Source organism: Medicago sativa, chromosome 4, assembly GCF_051527215.1.
Source record: "Medicago sativa cultivar Bolivia chromosome 4, Bolivia_mono, whole genome shotgun sequence".
In the NCBI taxonomy this organism is placed as follows: Eukaryota; Viridiplantae; Streptophyta; class Magnoliopsida; order Fabales; family Fabaceae; genus Medicago; species Medicago sativa.
This window is the reverse complement of record NC_140752.1, coordinates 53,819,682-53,839,342: the sequence shown is the minus strand read 5'-3', so window position 1 is coordinate 53,839,342 and position 19,661 is coordinate 53,819,682. Positions and strand designations below refer to the sequence as shown.

The 19,661-nt window shown below is 31.1% G+C and overlaps 1 protein-coding gene and 1 pseudogene across 5 annotated transcripts; one reads left to right on the top strand and one right to left on the bottom strand.

The window, feature by feature from the left end:
• LOC146929851 (protein FAR1-RELATED SEQUENCE 5-like) overlaps window positions 1–19,661 on the bottom strand; it is a 93,191-nt pseudogene that overhangs the window by 72,130 nt on the left and 1,400 nt on the right.
• Window positions 6,036–15,068, top strand: LOC146929852 (putative axial regulator YABBY 2). Of its 5 annotated transcripts, XR_015006181.1 has the most exons (8): window positions 6,036–6,215; window positions 8,100–8,225; window positions 10,102–10,234; window positions 11,221–11,269; window positions 11,616–11,691; window positions 12,457–12,559; window positions 14,624–14,665; window positions 14,707–14,808. XR_015006181.1 is itself a non-coding variant. In XM_085701580.1 (7 exons), exons 1-6 carry the CDS (start codon window positions 6,144–6,146, stop codon window positions 12,547–12,549), a joined length of 543 nt encoding a protein of 180 aa, XP_085557706.1. In that variant the 5' UTR covers window positions 6,036–6,143; the 3' UTR covers window positions 12,550–12,559; window positions 14,624–15,068. The 5 variants fall into 5 exon arrangements, 4 of the variants coding, with proteins under 4 accessions (XP_085557706.1, XP_085557704.1, XP_085557705.1 ...); XM_085701580.1 differs by having other exon boundaries at window positions 10,108–10,234; window positions 14,624–15,068; XM_085701578.1 differs by having other exon boundaries at window positions 14,624–14,788.

The following is a 19,661-nucleotide window of genomic DNA, read 5'->3' as shown; positions in this document are numbered from 1 at the left end:
ATTGCATAATAGCCAAATCAAAATCCTTCCCACACTATTACCTTCAGTGAAGCTTTCCCACAAAAGTGGTTTTGGATACCAAAGGTTACGTGACAATACTAGAAACAACTATCTCTATTAATAATCAAGAAAATATATTGGAATCATAATTTAAGAAGCTTTAAAACAATTGATAAGGTAACAAACAAAAAAAAACAATTACCAACACATGTTGGCTCAGTTGGTAAGGAACGGGCCACTTCCTTGCAGAAGGTTGTGTGTTCGATTCCCTCTACTGATGTGAGGGCAGTGTTGGTGGGTGATCTGTAAGTACCTCTATAAGTGCCCTTTGGGCCCGGAGGCATGCCCTGACCCTGGTGGTGACCGGAGCCGAACCCACCTAAACTTTTTGTAACCAATAAGTGCCCTTTGGGCCCGGAGGCATGCCCTGACCCTGGTGGTGACCGGAGCCGAACCCACCTAAACTTTTTGTAACAAAAAAAAAACAAAAAAAAAACAATTGATAAGAGTATAACACTCACTCTCTTGAGAGAGAGAGAGAGAGAGAGAGAGAGAGTAATACCCTGGTTATGGTGAAGTTTCACTTGAAATACTAGTATTTTTTGTTTTCGTGTGTCCGACACTATGCGTCACATATGCACACTTCTTCTGTTTTATCTCAACTAGCAGCAAATCCGTGCTAAGCACGGGCCCGTACTTCGCACGGGCTAATATGAAGCGGAGGTCTATACATCAAAGCGCAATGCTATATGAATTGAGAAAATAAGAAGAAAAAAACTAAAGATAAAACCGACATTAATGATAAAAGGGCAAATTGCATTGACTTCCCTTGTGATTTTCTTAAATAACATAAAAACCCTTTCAAAGTTTTCAAACACATCAATCTCCCCTCATTTTATCCATTTCAATAACTTTGTAAATATACAATTTAATTTTAGTCATTTTGTTTTGTTTCTATCTGTTTTCTCTTTCACAATTAAGTTAAATGAGGGTTTTTTTAACAATGGAGAAACAATAATAACATTTCTTTTTACCATCGAATAGAACAAAACATCAGCAATTACAGAAGAGGTCAAAAGAGAATATAGAAATGAGAAGACATTTTTTGATAGATGGACATTGTGGTTGATCAATGAAAAGGAAATAATCTTTGATATATCCGTTTTATTACATTAGAGTTTAAAAATTAAACCACTTTGACCGAGGAACAATAAGTTGGAAAAATCACCTAAGTGAAAAATGGAAGAAAAAAAATAGTCGAAAATTATGTGAGTTCATACTCATATGAAAAAGTTAATTGTTAAAAAAAATGGAATTAACAAAGTTTTAAACCTTACATTATAAGGGAAGGGCTTGTCAATTTGATAAAAAAAAAGGGAGATTAGTGTTTAGTTAAAAAATAGAGTGGATGTTTGTGTTATTTAAGAAAACCTTAAGGGAGGCTAGTGTAATTAAAACATGATTTTTTTAAAAGAGTAATTTGCCAATGTTAAAATCATAGAAATAGTTGTTATTAAATATTATGAAGTGGTAAGCTAAAATTATGTAAAAATATTAAAATTAATAAAGATTTTATTATTGATAAAGATGTCGTTAGATGTCAGTGTTTTTTATAGTCATATTTCTAAAAGATATAATAATTAATAATCTATAATAATAAAAAAATATTATTTATAATATGACATGTTGGTCTTCTTTGATTCTCTGTTGTTTCTAAATATGTTGAGATCTGCAGGTTTCAAGGTGCTTGTTTGCATACACTCTGGTTTTTCAAACGCGAAAGAGCTTTTATGTTTTCGAATTTGTTCAGGGTTGTTGGCACTTGGATTTCGATATCATGCTGACGGTCGATCCATTAATTGTTCTTCGCAGATGTTCACTTTTCAGCTTTTTTTAAATTGGTTTCGCACCTGTATACTAATTTGATGGATTGCGCCTGTGATTAGTGAATTTTTTAGGATAGATTAAAGTCGACCTACTTGGTCTAATTTATTATGTTCTATCCCTATTTTGGGTTATACCTGAGTCATGTCTAATGCCCGTGATTAGTGAATATTTTTTCATTAGATTACCTACAAAAGAAAAAACTCATACGAATGTAGTTCTATTGTATCCTAAAAACTAAAAAAGCATATGAACATCATTAACTAAACATGATCTTTTGATGTTTCAAAAAAAAATAAAAAATAAACATGATCTTTTGTTACAAAAGACACATAAAGGTAAATATATGTTGATGTGTCAAAATATTAAGATGGGACAAAATTATTGTTTTACTGGTCATTAACTATCATAATTAGAGAATTTCATAATTATGCAAAGATAAAATAGATTTTAAATTGTTTTCAACTCTTTAGATATTTAGAAGTTGAATTATAGGAAAATTTGTTTTGATTGGGATTAGATTATGTTTTTTTTTTTCTTTAAAAAAAAGATTACGTTATTGTGTTTTATCAAGTGAGTTTGTTTTAATTTGTTTTTAAGAGAGAAAAAATAGGGGGAGGTTGAAGCAAACGACACAAAATGATATAATTTTGATGACATGTCAAAAAATTAAAATGGGGCAAGATTGTATTTTTGGTAAACATTAAGTTTCATAATTAGAGAATAGAATTACAGAAAAATAAAATAGATTGTAAATTGTTTTTAACTATTAATATATTTAGAAGTTGAATTATAGAAAAAAATTTGTTTTGATTGAGATTAAGATTAAGTTTGTGTGTTTATCAAGTGGGTTCTTCAAAAAAAGATTATGTTAGTGTGTTTATCAAGTGGGTTTGTTTTAATTTGTTTTTAAAGGAGAAAAAATCGGGGGAAGTTGAAGCAAAAGACACAAAAGGATATAATTTTGATGACGTGTCAAAAAATTAAGAAGGGGCAAGATTGTATTTTTGGTAGACATTAAATTTCATAATTAGAGAATAGATAGAGAATAGATTTTCCACTTTGGTCGCATGTGCGGTACCAATTTTTACGGACACACCTATCGTCTTTTCAGAATTGAAATTGTGGTGTCCTGTGCGTGAATGCAATTTATGTGTATGCGAAAGCACATAAATTAGGGTTCCTTATCAAACTTGTTCCCTAAGCTTCCTAATTCTCACCACTAGGGGTGTTCACGCTGCGGATTGGTTCGATTTTGATGCTAAAAGTCATCCTAATCACAAGATAAAAAAGCATATAGCTTGAGTTAGTTGGCTTTCAAAATAAAAACTGAACTAAACCAAACCAAATCAATGTGGTTTGGATTGGTTCGGTTGTTGCGATTTTTTATGCCACAATACAATTTTTTGTTTCCAACATTAAAATCAAGTTAAAAATAACTTATTTTCAGCAATATTTCAAATTTCATCAAACATTACAATTTCATTTGAATGCAATAATGTTGTCATCAACATACTCCCTCTATTATTAATTTTAAGGAGAATGCTAACTATTATCCCAAGGGCATTGGTTAAGCAATTAAAACAAGTAAGTTTTTTTAATAAAAGGCTAAAATATGGTATTGGTCCCTGCAAAATAGGTCAGTTTTAGTTTTAGTCCCTGCAAATTTTTTTTATAGTTTTTGGTCCCTGCAAAAATAGGTCAGTTTTGGTTTTAGTCCCTGCAAATTTTTTTATAGTTTTTGGTCCCTGCAAAAATAGGCGAGTTTTGGTTTTAGTCCCTGCAATTTTTTTTTTATAGTTTTTGGTCCCTGCAAAATTTTTGTTTTTGGAAATAGTCCCTGACCCCAATTATGTGATGATTTGTCACTTTTGTGCATATGTGCTTACTTAATAAAAAGAATATTATTTTTTATAATTTATATAGCAATAATTATTTTTTAATTAAAAAATAATAATAAAACAGATACAATAATTATTTTTTAATTTATAAAAGTGACAAATCATCACATAACTGGGGTCATGGGCTATTTCCAAAAACAAAAATTTTTGCAGGGACCAAAAACTATAAAAAAAAATTGCAGGAACTAAAACCAAAACTTGCCTATTTTTGCAGGGACCAAAAACTATAAAAAAAAAATTTGCAGGGACTAAAACCAAAACTGACCTATTTTGCAGGGACCAATACCATATTTTAGCCTTAATAAAAAGTAGTATAATCATTACTTAGTCAAATGTAATATCTTATATTTCCAAAACAAAATTTCTACTTCTGAATTTCTTAACCATTGCCCATAGGACACTGGTTAGCAAGACTCTATTATAAGTAAATTTGACTTTTTAGATTCATTCAATTAATGATTTATGTGGTCCATATTATGGATCATATACACTATTAATTGAATGAACCTAAAATGTAAAATTTACTTATAATTAAAAATGGAGGGAGTAGACCAAAAAGAAACCTCGATAAGAAATGAAAAAGACTAAAATTTTATCATTTAAAACACATACATTTTTGTATAAATAAATATGAAAAATTGCAGTTCCCGTAAGCATAGCTCAGTTGGCAGGAACATTCATTATTATATGCAGGGGCCGGGGTTCAAACCCCGGACACCCCACTTATTCACCTTGAAACTAAGTTACTTGAAAAAAAAAATGAAAATATGCAGGGGCCGGGGTTCAAACCCCGGACACCCCACTTATTCACCTTGAAACTAAGTTACTTGAAAAAAAAAATGAAAAATTGCAAGTAGCATCAAACTAAAACACAGATACATTTTTGCGCACACAAAAATGTATATGTGTTTTAGTTTGATGCTACTTGCAATTTTTCATGGGGCCGGGGTTCAAATCCCGGACACCCCACTTATTCACCTTGAAACTAAGTTACTTGAAAAAAAAATGAAAAATTGCAAGTAGCATCAAACTAAAACACAGATACATTTTTGCGCACACGTTTGCATTTTCATATACTTTTGTTCATATCCTCTCCTAAAAAAAAGTCCATATTTTCAACTTGGTTTTAACATTTTCCTTCACATTTTCACCTTGGCCTTCACATGCACTCATTAAGAGGACACACATACATGCTAAACTAAACATGTCTCTGATCCCAACAAACTCTATAAACAAGAATCTAAACATTCCAAATTTCCAAAGCATTAATAATTAATGTCTATTTCGCCCCCTTCTTCCGCTACAGAAAAACCAGTCCAGTAGTATGGTTATAGATGATGGGTCACTCACACCCACACCCACTCATTCTCTCAATCATCACACATCCTTCCTTTCCTCACTCTCTTCTCTTGTGTCTTATACACACGCGCAAGATCACATTCCAAACCAAGATTTCACATAATCCCATTCTTTTGTCTATGCAAATAAATCTAAAAACACTAACCCCACTTCACTCATTTTCCCAGACCAGACTAGTCCCATCCTAATTATTTTTCACATTTTGCAGACATTTGTTTGGTTTCGCATAGATTTTTTTTCACATCGTTTTTTTTCTCGTGGTGGCCGGGGTTTGAACCCCCAACCATAAAAACATTGTTTATCTATCAAGATAAATGTTTACTTTTGGTTTTATCCAACTCAAATTCTAAGATAATGTTAAAGCCTATCCAAGATCAGCCAAATTAGTTATTTTCTTTTAACTATGTCTCATTGTAATGGATTGAAGTAATACTCTACTTTACATTAATAAATATTAGAGTTAAATAAGTTTTTCGTCCCTATAAATATATCAAATTTTGATTTTAGTCCCTAAATAATAAAATGATATGTTTTCATCCTCACAAAATTTTTTGTTTTATTTTTGGTCCCTAATGGATATAATTTAGATATATTTTTGACATTTTTTTAACATAATATAAATATATAAATGTTTAACATAATAAACGGACATAACATACAGTTTCAACATAAAAGAGTTATAATCTTGACATTTACATGAACATAAAGTGGTCATTAAGGACCAAAAACAAAGCAAAAAATTTTGTGAGGATGAAAACATTCAATTTAATTTTTTAGGGACTAAAATTAAAATTCGTTATATTTATAGGGACAAAATACTTATTTAACCCTCTATATTAACATGTATTTTATTTGACATTTAAAAAATAAATAAATAAATAGTTGATATGGTGGTGATCATCACTTTTTCTATCAGCCAAGTGATTGTCTTCTTTATAAATCCACTAAGCACACTCTCAAACTCAAAGGACAAACACATTTAGAAAGAGAAAAAGAAAAATGTCAATGGACATGATTGCAACAGAACGTGTTTGTTATGTTCACTGCAACTTCTGCAACACCATTCTAGCGGTATAGTATTCTCAATTTCCATCTCTTCTTTTGTGTTTTCTCTTTCACATTAATTATTTTTTCAACAAGCTTTCTACTGTTCCACACCTTTCATCACCATATCTAATTTGGCAAATTAGATTTCATTTGATTTCTTCCATCAAGATCATATGAGATCAACTAATATATAAAGGAAAAAGATTTTTGAGTTTAATTAATCATGAAAACAATAATAGAAATTCAATTGAGCCAAGACCTATTGATTATAATGCTTGTATTGGAAAATCAAGCTTATAGGAACATTGGAATTAATTGATCCATCATGTTGAAGTGAATTTTCTTAACACTATGCAAATAATTCTTCACCTAACTTATATTTTATGAGAAATTGAAACTATATTTTTCTCTTCATAAACTCTAGATTTTTTGGTAAGAAGCTTGTATATGTGGTATGGCTTGTAAGAGATAAGCACAATTGTTGATTTTCAACGAACAAAGTTAGGTATATCCTAATTTGAGAGATCAAGCAAAGTAATTCTATGATCTAAAAAATGAAACAATTTTAAGATACTTAAGAACAAAGTAAATTCACAAATTTAAATTCATAGCTAGAGTCAAATTTGTGGCCTAGCTAAAAGTCCATGATTAGGGTTAATATCAGAATCAGATATTAGGGTTCCTTTGTTTTTGCTTTGTTTTTTTTAAAAAATCAAAATATATGGCATCTTATAGATTCTCAAATGCTCATTTGTATACTATTTTAATTTTATTTCTAATTTACCAGATTTTTTTCTTGTCTTTTTTCTGTACAAATCCATGTGATGGCAAGCATGATTTGATTTCTCTCTCCTATGTCCTTGATCCCTTAATTACATTCTATAATGAAAGTGTGAATGAAGGTGCAATTCATCAATTTCTGTTCATCATGATTTTCCACCATAGTGCTGAAAAGCATCAAGATCAAGTAAATGTTTTCACATTTTGAGGCTTGTTGCATCTCTTAAGTACAGATGCTGTGTACCCTCTTTATTTCTACAACAAATTTGTGAACATTTATGACTAAATCTCTCTCTCCTTTCTCATATCATAGCAAATTGAAATTACCTCTTTTGAGAAAGTAGATTAAATCTGGTTCATGATGATCTTCTTTATTCATAACATATATATCTTGATGTTGTATAGAGTGAGTAATAACTAGTGGTTAAGACTTTGGTGGTTTATGTTCCAGTCAAGTCATTTTCATCTCTCTCTTCTTTTAACACAATGAGCAAACCAATTTCTATCTTTTATCATCTTGCCTTGCAGTGTCAGTAAAAAGTGATGCGCACTGAGAACATTGTTTGTGTTGTGATGAGATGAGATGAGAGTACTAAATATTTAAATTCATCTATGTCAGTTTTTCTGTTACAATATATGCCACACACACGTTTTCAATTGTAGTGGACACACCCCCCCTTAAAAGTAGACTCTCTCTCTCAGAATGAATGTGAAAAGATTGTTACACTCACTTCCTTCTCACTCCTGCTAGCTTATTTATCATCTTCCTGCCAACCATATATACATTTTGTTTCTTTCTTACCTCCATTTGTTTTTCATCAACTCTATGCTTTTGCTTTGGAAGGTCCTTTGTAATTAGTAAATTATATAGTTATAACCTAAGTTTTAAGATATTTCAGCCTTTGGTACTGTTGATTGGTTTTAATGTTTGAAGAATGTATGTTTTGGTGTATGAATTTTCTTTTAGGAATTCCATCTATATACGGTGTCATTTGCTTTGTTGTTTTTATGCCAATCTTTGTTCGTCTTGTGCTGAGACTTGGTCATTAATAAACCTAGTTAGTGAAATTAATTGTAAATGGTGGATGATATTATATATTTTTTTTTAAGTTTGAAATGGATTGGCAGGTTAATGTTCCATACAGCAGTTTGTTAACCATAGTAACAGTTAGATGTGGACATTGTGCTAATTTGCTATCAGTTAACATGGTGGCACCATTACTTCAGCCATTTCCTCCTCCTCAACTCCCTCAGGTATGTTTCATATTCATCTTATTTGGTTCCCTCTTTGAGGTTAGAGGAAATGCAATGGTTTTTCATTTTCAAGTTTTTTCTAATCTTATAGTTTTTTTTTTCTTTCTAAAAATAATCATGTAGAAGATATTTTGTTAACAACAGTGCTATATATCGCGAGAAAACTCTCACGATTGTTTCACGACCAACAAATTGATGTGGTATCAAAAAAATAAAACAAATAAAAAAGGCCCCACTTACCATACATGCAGTTGCTATAATAAAGGAGTTAAGCCTTCGTGATAATTCTAGAAGATTTTTGTCGCTGTAAAGAGCATTTTCCTTTTGCTAATGAGTGTCCTAAGACATTGTCCGTGACTTCCAAAATATGTACTTACTAATTTAAAATTTTACTATATTCCTTTTCAAATACACATTCCTAAAATCTCCGCTAACATAGATGAGTTCACAAAGACCAAGAGACACTATCCCAATACAAAGAGGGAGCAGACCATGTTACATGAACATGACAAAATAAGTTGAACTACTGCCTAGTGTATATAGTTGAACTTATTAAGGTTCAACCTTTTATAATATTTTTATTTTTTTTAGGATGGGGAAGGGGAAATTTAATTATAAAGTGAGATCAATGATCATTTTATAATATAGCTTTCCTTGAATATTTGAACCTTCTCCTTTAAGATTATAACAATGTCAACTATTACAATTGAACTAACCTCTCATTGAATTAAAGTCCAACACACCACTAAAATAAATAAATTAGCTATGGAAAATATAAAATCTCTTTCTCATTTTCTCATTATAGGATTTAATAACAGATTTAGAAAGGAATTTTACGTTTTTCCGTTCTAAATTTCTCTCCCTAATTTATGTTTTTTTAAGAGTAAAAATGATTTTTGGTAAAAACAAAAAGGGTCATTGTTTATTTTATGTGTAAGAACCAATGGTTTGTTTCTTTAGGTAATCACTTTTTGTAGATTTTAGTGCTTCAATAATTGTCTGTGCTAGCTCCTTCAAACATTATACTGAAGTTTTATTTTTTGGCGACATTATAGTGAATGATTTTTGAGTTTGAGTACCACCTGTGCTCTAATTTATATAGACAAATTCTATGGTCCCTGTCCAGAAAGGTACTGGATCGATCCTTTTTTTTTTTTTTTATATAAAATAATAGAAGATTAAAAACTTTTTTTAAAAGGAAAACGAAGGATAGATTACAATAATACCAAATATCTCTTTTATGTCATTTGAAATCAATTTAAAATATATATTTTTTTAGATTTTTTTTCAATATTGTAACTAAATACTTAATAATTAAGCAGAAATTATAATCATAAAAAATAAATAGATTAAAAATTGTATTTAACACTCAAATACTATTTTTATGGTCCTTGTGAGCTTAGCTCAGTTGGTATGGACAATGCATCATCGTGAGCTTAGCTCAGTTGGTATGGATAATGCATAAAATATGCAGGCCTGGGGTTCGAACCCCGACCACCACAAATAAAAAATACTATTTTTACAAATATTCCAGTTTTTTATAAAAATATTTTGACAAAGTAAAATTATTTTTAGTAATTAATTTTAGTCAAAAAGAAATAAAAATATTTATATTTCACTAAATGACACAATTAAATAAAAATGATGCACATGACCTTAGAAGCTTTTTTGACATTGAACCAATGTGTATATACTATTTACCACTTTTGTTAGGAGAGTGATGTCTATATACTCAATCAAACACAAGAATACTAGAGTGATCTCTTTACTTTTTTAGATAGTGAAATAATACTTTTAGGAGTTAGGACTTGGGACACTTATTACCAATTTTTGATTAATTACTTTTCTCCTTAATTAATCTATTGCTAATTGTAAGCCACAGAAACAGCACATAATTCATGAAGAAGCAAGCAGCAAGGAAATTGGATCATCATCTTCAAAATGCAACAAAATAGCATCATTTGAGGCAGTAGTAGAGCACGAACATCCTAGGATTCCTCCCATTCGTCGTGAGTCACACTCTAATTTTTGTATTAGCTTTTTGGTATCAAAAGTTCAACTTTGTACTATGCTCTAAATTTGAATAAACAAAGTGGCAACTACTAACTAGGCCCCCCTGAATGACAACAATCACACATTCACATATTAACTAGCTAGCATAAAATTCTTAAAAAAAAATAAAAAAAAACTAGCTAGCATAGAGTAGCATAGGTTAGTTAAATTAATTAATCAATGTAAGTAATAGCATAACATAGCTAGCATAGCACACACTCTTGTCATGAAAATATTTGATGCTTAATTTATTGAGTCGGTGTCCATTATTTTTAAGTAACAAATTTGAATTTGTTTTGTATATATTCATATAGGTTCCCAGTTTGGGAATTTTTTTTCTTCATCAATTTATATGGCCCGGCCCCTCCAAGATTGTGACGTTACGTAACGAAATTGACCCATCCTTAATTCATTGCTGTCATCCTATGCCCTAGTAGAACACATGCATGCATATATATAATATATAAATTATATATTTATTTTTGAGAGTCATGGTAATTAATTATTGGCATTGGTAATTGTAAACTATTACTGGTACTCCAGTTATTGATCGGAGTTTGCTGCTGATGAAGTGAAGTGACATGAACAATGGCGACAAAAACGTTTTAGAAATAAAATAACCAAGAAAACCTAAATTAACCATTTCTTCAAGCAAGACAAATAAAGGACTCTGGGATAAAATTGGAGCTTCAATAATATGAGAAATGCATATAATATAATATAATATAATATAATATAATATAATATAATAAATGATCCTTAATCTACTAGTTTGTCAAAAAATGAGGCATGTTCTTGTGAAAAACTGATTGATCAATTAATGTATATGATGAAATTAAATTTTTTTCTCACTCAAAAAGAAAAAAATTGTTGATTGTATTATGTTACATTCCAATATAAATTTAATATTCAAAACTAATTGATCTCATGATTATTACCACAGCTATAGAGAAAAGACATCGTGTTCCTTCTGCTTACAACCGGTTCATTAAGTAAGTTATATTTCTGAGTATTTACAATTACAATTTCAAATCAGTTCATGCTTAGCTTCACCCAATCTTGTTTGCTAGGTGCAAGATTAGACTTATGATAACTGAAATATCAACACTACTATTTTCGAGAGGAGTTTAGTACTATATATTATCATTATTATATTTTGCTTTTTATTTGAAGAAAGGGTGATAATGATTACCCTACAAAAATTACATATAAGCACACTTTCTTAATATATTTTTGGGATATGATATATATGACTTAAAAACATAACCAAAATTTACCAATGTTTCTATTTATATAATTAAAGGAAATAAGAAACTTTCCCTATTGTCTTGTCTGTAGGGAGGAAATTCAAAGGATTAAGGCCAGTAATCCAGATATCAGCCACAGGGAGGCTTTCAGCTCAGCGGCAAAAAATGTAAGTATTATAATATATCTAATAAAAAAATTATTTAAAATAAAGGTGTTTGAGGTTGAAAACATCGATTAACATGGTAAAGGTGTTTGAGAAACAAGACGAACACGATGAAAACGGATACGGGAGGCACTATGCACCATTCTCCCTCAAACCCTAGCATAGGGAGTGAAGGAGTAATGCAAGGACTTAAAAAGCTTTTGATAACTTGAAGATCGTCTATAATTTAATTAATACGACAATTAACATGCCCTTCATGTAGGGTCGATATTATTGTTCAAAGGAGAAAATTTTAAATATGACTAAAAAAAAATCTAAAGGTGGACCTCGTGATTTTTAGTAGAATACAATGGTACTTTTTCCCCATTTAAAATTTTACAAAATGTATTACTATATAATAAAAAGGTGAATTTATATAAAGAAAAAGTAATTTTCTGTTGAAAAAAATCAAAACAATGTTAAATGAGTATTATCAGATCTAACAAAAAAAAAATTAGTATATCAGGAATGCTATCAAATAAGCAAAGTGGAGATGTGTAAAATCACTATATGTGTAATTTTCAAATTCAACCTTTTTAATTTGCTCAACCATATGCCATATATATATATATATATATATATATATATATATATATATATATATATATATATATATATATATATATATATATATATATATATATATATATATATATATATATTAGTTTTAGTTGAAATACTTCACAAGTATTGATAAGCTAGTATTTTTATATGTTTATATATATGCAGTGGGCACATTTCCCTCATATTCACTTTGGGAAGCAGCAAGCAAAGTTGGATCATGGTGAAGGGACTCGTGAAAAGACTAATGGATTCTACTGATATAAATATGGTAGCCTTTGTTTTTCTATGTTTGACCTAAATCTGTGAAAATTAATGAGGTTTTCCTAATCCTACAACAAAGATTGGGAGACTGGTCTGCAAATTATCCTCAGCTTCTCACCAATGTTTAAAATAATATTTATATATGTTTCCCTTTTCTTTCTTTTGTTATGAAATTACTGCTATTTTTGTGATATTGCATTTATTATTATATATTTTTAGGGTTACTATGGTTATTCCTTTAAAAAAAAAGGTATCATTATTATTATGGACTCACCTAAACTACTTAGATGATTTTGAAAATTTAATAAAAGAATTATTTGTTTTTTTGGTGTTTGAGGTTCAAACCCCGGATCTTCATATATAAAGTATTGTTCTTATCAACTGAGCTAATCTCACTGGAACAAAAAATATTATCAATTAATCATAGAAGAAACAATACGGGTCCGTTTTGTTTAAAAGAAAAGTGTATTTTCTTTAAAAATTAAGCAAGAATTACAAGTAATTTTTCAAAAAAGTTGTCATTAATATTTTAAATACTATTTAAATAAACAAATTTTAAAAAAATGTTCTAAAAATTAGAGTAGTATTCCAGTGGTATAAGTTTTTTGTTTTTAAATAGTCCAGTGGTATAAGTTAATATACCAAAAACAATATATATGCAAGAGATGCAATGATCGATTCCTACTGACATTTCCTCCCAACATGACAAACCAATCACTATAACATTTGCATAAAAAATATAATTATTAAATCCAATTTATTCTTTTTATGATATATTATGATATAAGAAAAAGAAAGTACTCCAAAGCTTCAACCTCTATAAGAGGACCACATGGACAGTGCTTTTTTTATTTCATTTTTTGAGATGGTTGCGGTTTAACCATTTTTATGTATATGATGGCTTCTACCCAAAGGAGTACTCTTATAACCACTATGTTTGCATGAGTTGCATAAAAATGAATATAAGATATTTTATTTTATTTACCTTCTTCAATTTCTTTCTCTTTTTTCTATTTGTATTTATGGACCATCCTGTTCAGTTATGGTGTACAGCCCTATTAAAGGAGCAACATGTAGTGCAGATGCAGCATGCATGTCTTCACCTGTCACACTCTCAGAACTCAGTTTGTTTTTAATCTTTAAAGTAAAAAAGGTTATGTGTATTCTAGTGAGTAAGGAAAAGAGAACCCTAATTTAACTTTCAATCTCTACTTGTATTGTAAAATCAAAAAGCGACCCAAACATACTTAAATTAACAATAGGAGCTATATATAAAAAACAAAGGAGCTATGATAAGCCAAGATAGGAAAAAGATTGAGTAAAAAATATAATTAGTCATTCTAAAGCATCATCATAATAATTCAGCTGTTTTATTTGAACACACAATTTTCAACAACTTATCTCAGACACCCTATATCATTGAGTGATGAGTGTGGACAGCACTCTCAAGGAAACAAAACAAGAACCAAATGAGAGAAAAAAAATACTCTCCGTACCTTTATAATTGTCAATTTTATATAAATTTTTTTCTAATTAGCTGTCTTTTTCAAAGTCTAATACATAATTTAATATTGTTTTACCTATTACCTTTAGATATTTATTGCAGAGAGAAAAATATAAAATGAGATATTAAATGATTAAGTTTATTATAGGAAAAAGATAAATTATTGTATCAAAAGTAGTAAAAGTATTTGAGTAAATACCCAAAATCGTCCATACATTTGCAAAGACCATCCAAATTCATCCCCCAATATTTCGAAATATCAAATTAGTCCCTAAATTTAACAGACGTCAATCAAATTTATCCCTTCATCCAATCCCTACGTTAGTGAGGCTGACGTGTCGTCCTGCATGTTGTGTTGTGATGTCTACGTGTCATCCAGTTAGCTACAAGGACCAATTTGATGGAAACGTTACAAATCTCAGTTTTAACTTTTCACTTTCAATTTTTTGTTTTTCCTCTTTTACCTCTCTTTTAAGGATCGATTTGATAGTAACTCTAATAATTTAGGGACTGGTTTGATTGAAAATTTTAGAAATCTAGGGACTGATTTGATCGATTTCATTGCAGGTAGTGAGTACAAGGAGGTATGGCATGAGAGGACCGGCTATTTCAACTGAGAAGTTACGCAAACACTAGGGAGGGGTCCTGCTCCACCACATCCAAATGCTCCTGAAGTTATTAGAATGTCATATCCAAGTTATGGGTCATCCGGTTGTACTCAGCCCTAATTCATGGAGTTTATCCCAACCCCAGGATTTCCAAAGAAGTGATGCTTGATGCCTGATTAAATTATGCTTTTGGAAAATGTAATATTTAGACTTGTTTACATTATGCCCCCTAGTTGGGTTTCTTTTTGGATATGTAATATTTAAGAACATGAAATGTATGAATTATGACTTATTAATGCCTCATGGTTGGGTTTCTTTTTGCCTATGTAATAATCCCGCACTTGTAGTGTAATGAATGAATTAGGACTTATTTGATGGAATGTATGAATTGTTAATACCTCATAGTTGGGTTGCTTTTTGCCTATGTAATGTTCTTGCACTTGTAGTGCAATGATTGACTTACGACTTATTTGATGGTATAATCAAGGATCAAATTGTGTCTCTTTTCTTTTTTACTTTATTCTGCACATATATGCACCAAGGATCACATTGGCATCTATTTAAATAATTCAAGGACTTATTTGATGGTATTTTTATATGATGTAGGGATCAATTTGATACTTAGGCAAATAATTTAGGGACTAATTTGATGGAAATATTTTGACAGAAAGGTTGCATTCATTCATCTTCAACCTCTTTTTATTACAACAATACACATACCTAGTACAATACACCAACATTCAAGTACTCTCACATCACCATTAAACATAGAGCTTGAAGATGAAGACCGGCTATTATAACTGTATTTGCTCATACGCCCACCATCCTTCATTTCTGAACACCAAAGCTTGAACAATTTTTGGGGATTTTTGGATTTCGAATTCAATCAAAAAAATTAGGTTTTGAAGTTTTTTTAATTGGGGAAGAAAGTTGTCATCAATCAATGGAAGAAATTTTTGGGGATTTTGAACTCTAGGTGACAAATTATAAAATTAAGGTTCCAATTTTATAGATTTGGGGAAGAAATAGACGTTGGGTAATGGTTATTTTTCTGCAAAAGTGAGTTCGAATTTTCTGTAAATCAATCAATTTGGTCCTTGGAAATTTTGTCATTTTCAGCCAAATTAGTCCTTGCTTGCGTGGCATCTGACATGGCAAGGCTTGTGAGAGGTTAACAGTACATGTCACCTCCGTTAACAGACCAACTCAACAGAGGGACTGATTTGACTGACATTTGGTAAATTCAGGGATGAAATAGATATTTCAAAAAATTTGAGGATGAATTTGGCTGGTCCTTGCAATTCGAGGACGAACTTGGGTATTTACTCAAAAGTATTTGTTGTCTTGGTTAGAGTAAAAAGTTAAAATATGATAATTAAAAAGAACACAAAGAGTATTTAAAACTCAAAATCCATAATAGATTTAAAAAAAATAAAAAATTAATGCCAACAATATGTAATTATATGTATATCTCCTTACTAGATAATTAGCATTAATTTGTAACTTGGCACAAGGATTACCATTAACTTGTAACTTGACACACAAGTTTGGCACACAAGGCTTAAGTGTATATGTACTCTCTCAACGCAAATGAGACATGACCAACATTTCTATCATGGTATTAGTAAGCTTCGGTACTGATCTTTCCCTCTAAACCTAGTGCCGCCCTATACCCCAAAACCTTTCTTCTCAAAATCGAAACACCCATCTCCTATGGTCGCGGACAGCAACATTGCTTCTTCTCTCCAATCTTCACTTCCCCTTCCTCACACTCCTCCTCCTCCCCCTCCTCACAAGCCACTCCTACTAAGGCTGAGCATCAAACGGGTTCGTGCGATTTTGCAGAAAAAATTTCAAACTCGAACAAATATGAAAAGGAGAATATCACAACCATTCCCGACCGATTGTGAGATCAGATTGGTCGGGTGGCAGTTTATGCGGTTGAGCAGATTTACAGCCGGTTTTGAACGGTTTGCAGTAATCCAAAAAATATATATTAGAAAACAAGAAGTGAAAAAAGAAAATAAAAAAAAAGTCAAACACAAAGATTACACTTCAATGAATCGGACACAAAGATGTAAAATGTTATTTTCAACCATTAACCTAAATATTTAATCAACGTCGCTATCATCACGGATAACTTGTGGAAAATACATGGTCTTCTAAAAAGTCTTCATTCTTATGGCACATGTACAAATACATGAGATGTTCTTTGATTTTCACCAATATGGACAAAGTATATGTTAAGTTGTGCCTTCAACTCTTCCAACTTGTCGGTGGCGGTTAAAAAGACTTTAATCTTCTTCTTCTTGCCGCAATATCGGACATGAGCTTCAACTTCAACTTGTGCGTTTTCATACATGTTTCACTTCACGAAATTAAATGGAATAATAAGTATGAGCATAAAGCCAAATGAAAGATAAAATAAATAGTTGAATAATTAGAGACAAAAAAATGCGAGCAATAATTGGCATAATATAACTGATCTCCAAAAAAATATTTCACTTCATATATTTATATAAGGGTTAATAATGAAATTGACCCTGTAATATATATGAAGTCTGAAAAATAACCATGTAAATTAAAATAAAAAACACATATTCTAACCATGTAATTTGAGATTCTTATTATTTTTTGACCTTGTAATATAGTTGAAGTCGAAAAAAGCTACTTAGAGGTTAAATTTTTTATGATTCTTTTCAGGCATGTTTAGGACATTAAAATATGACATTAAACAAAAAATTAGAATTTTTCAACTAATGACGAATTAATTGTGAATTTTTAAAGCGCCAAAAACTCAGAAAACAAAATAATGAAAACCCCAACCTAAAAATCAAATTTTAAGCTGATTGTTTGCAGAGACATCTATAGAAATACATGAAAAGGATCTGCAAAATTTTGTCCCATTACAAAGATGTTTCAATTTGTTTTTATTTTTCAATCAAAACGTGTGAAATTTCAATTTTGTTTTGAGTAAGTGTCTACTCACGGGTCAAATTTTGTTCTCTAAATTTGTAGGCATGGTTAGAACATCATAAGAACCTTCACCGTGAAATTTTGGAGTTCTTAAACGAGATACGAATTAATCATGAATTATTTAAGAAATTCATAATTATGGGGGATAAAAATTCATAATAAATCCGTCCCTAATCGGGATTTTTTTCTGTAAAGTCGTGTTTTAACATCCTAAAGATGCCAAAAAAAAATCATAAAAAAATTAAATCTCTAGATCACATTTTTATACCACGCGATATTATAGGGTCAAAAGTAAGAAGAATCTTAAATTACAGGGTTAGAATATCTACTTTTTTTTAATTTAATCATTTTTCAGACATCGCGTATTTTACAGGGCCAATTTAAACAATTAACCCGTTATATAATATATATATATATATATATATATATATATATATATATATATATAATGTTAGTTACATATTGGCAACAAATATCGGCGTTACATAACCAGCCACCAAAAAATATGTCGGTATAATATCGACAAAAAAATAGGACGAACACCGACAAAAAAGTGTCATAGTCTATCTAACTAGCTAGTGATAGTACATTATCTTCATCTTCTTCAATGACTTCAAATTCTCCTTTTAGTTTTTCCGGAATGGGAGTGTCGCAATAAATTGGATTGAGTTCATTTGTTGGTTTTTTTGGCGGCTTTGCCTCCTTGAACATGAGGTCTTTGAACAAGGCTTGTATATCCATAAATGCAAACTCCCATTGCTCCGCCTCACCAAATTTGTGATTCTTGCACTCCCCGCAAGGCGGTGGTAATGGACGACCGTCTTTCAAATAAATATGAAGAAAGTGATCGGGAATCAAGCCAAGACACAAGATGTTGGAATATGGGTTAAGTGATGGAGCACCTCGGATTGGGAAATATGTCTCATATATACCTCTTTCAAAAAAACAATTGAACAATGGCTCTATTGTAGCAAGTTGCAACAATGTGACTCATATCCGGTAATGTCAACCATTTATCTTCAAAAGCAATTCCACCACTATTTTTTAGAGGGTGTATGTAACAGCCCGGTGGGCCCCTCGCAAGGCAAGGCACTGCACCCCCCGCACTGCACTGTTACTCACAAGCTTAATCACTAGCCCCCTCACCATACTAGTGTTTTTGCCTCCCGTGGGAATCGAACCTAGTACCTGGGGATAAGTACTACTTCAATGCATTCCCACTACCAATTGAGCTAGTATGGTGAGGGGGCTAGTGATTAAGCTTGTGAGTAACAGTGCATTGCGGGGGGTGCAGTGCCTTGCCTTGCGAGGGGCCCACCGGGCTGTTACAGTGTAAACCATCCAAGATATATTTAAAACACTTCTCCAAACTAAATATCAGCAAACGGTCGCTCTTATTATTTTTCAACTCATGAATAAGTGCACTACGAACCAATACATGATTTTCCTCATCCATGCCCATGTGTCTAGCTATGACCCGAAATCCACAATTACCATCCCCTTTAACATTAACAATATTTTCAATGGATGTTCTCATGATCTTTGGCATTTGTGTAATGTATGGTAAATTCCGAAAAGGTTGTGTAGTAGGCGTCGAAGCTTGTGAGCAGGAGTAAGTGGCAAGATGTGCACCTTTCCTCTTTGCAAGTGATATCTTGGTTTGTGACGATTGATGATCGGGATTTTGATGTGGAGTTTCATCTTGTAAAGGGCTTTTTTGAGACGTTCTTGAATGATGTTCCACTCCTCCATCACGGAAAAATCATCATCAACCTCTTTTCCATGTACACTTAACATTTGCCAATGAGGGTGTACATCATCCAATAGAATATGCGATATTTCCTTTCTCTTTATAGCAATAATACATGCACAAGGTAACCCGTACGATGTCTTTTGAATAAAACCACAATCTTCCTTAGCAAAGCTGAATGTCTTGGACCGTGTTAATTCATCATAGATAAAACCCAATGTGGGTTTAGATACATAACCCTCCAATTCAGAGAACAAAAAATGTCTTTTGT

Coding starts and splice junctions, on each gene's coding strand:
- LOC146929852 (XM_085701578.1), top strand. CDS start 6,144: ATGTCAATGGACATGATTGCAACAGAACGTGTTTGTTATGTTCACTGC. Junction 8,226..10,101: donor CTCCTCCTCAACTCCCTCAG/GTATGTTTCATA, acceptor GCTAATTGTAAG/CCACAGAAACAGCACATAAT. Junction 10,235..11,220: donor TAGGATTCCTCCCATTCGTC/GTGAGTCACACT, acceptor TTATTACCACAG/CTATAGAGAAAAGACATCGT.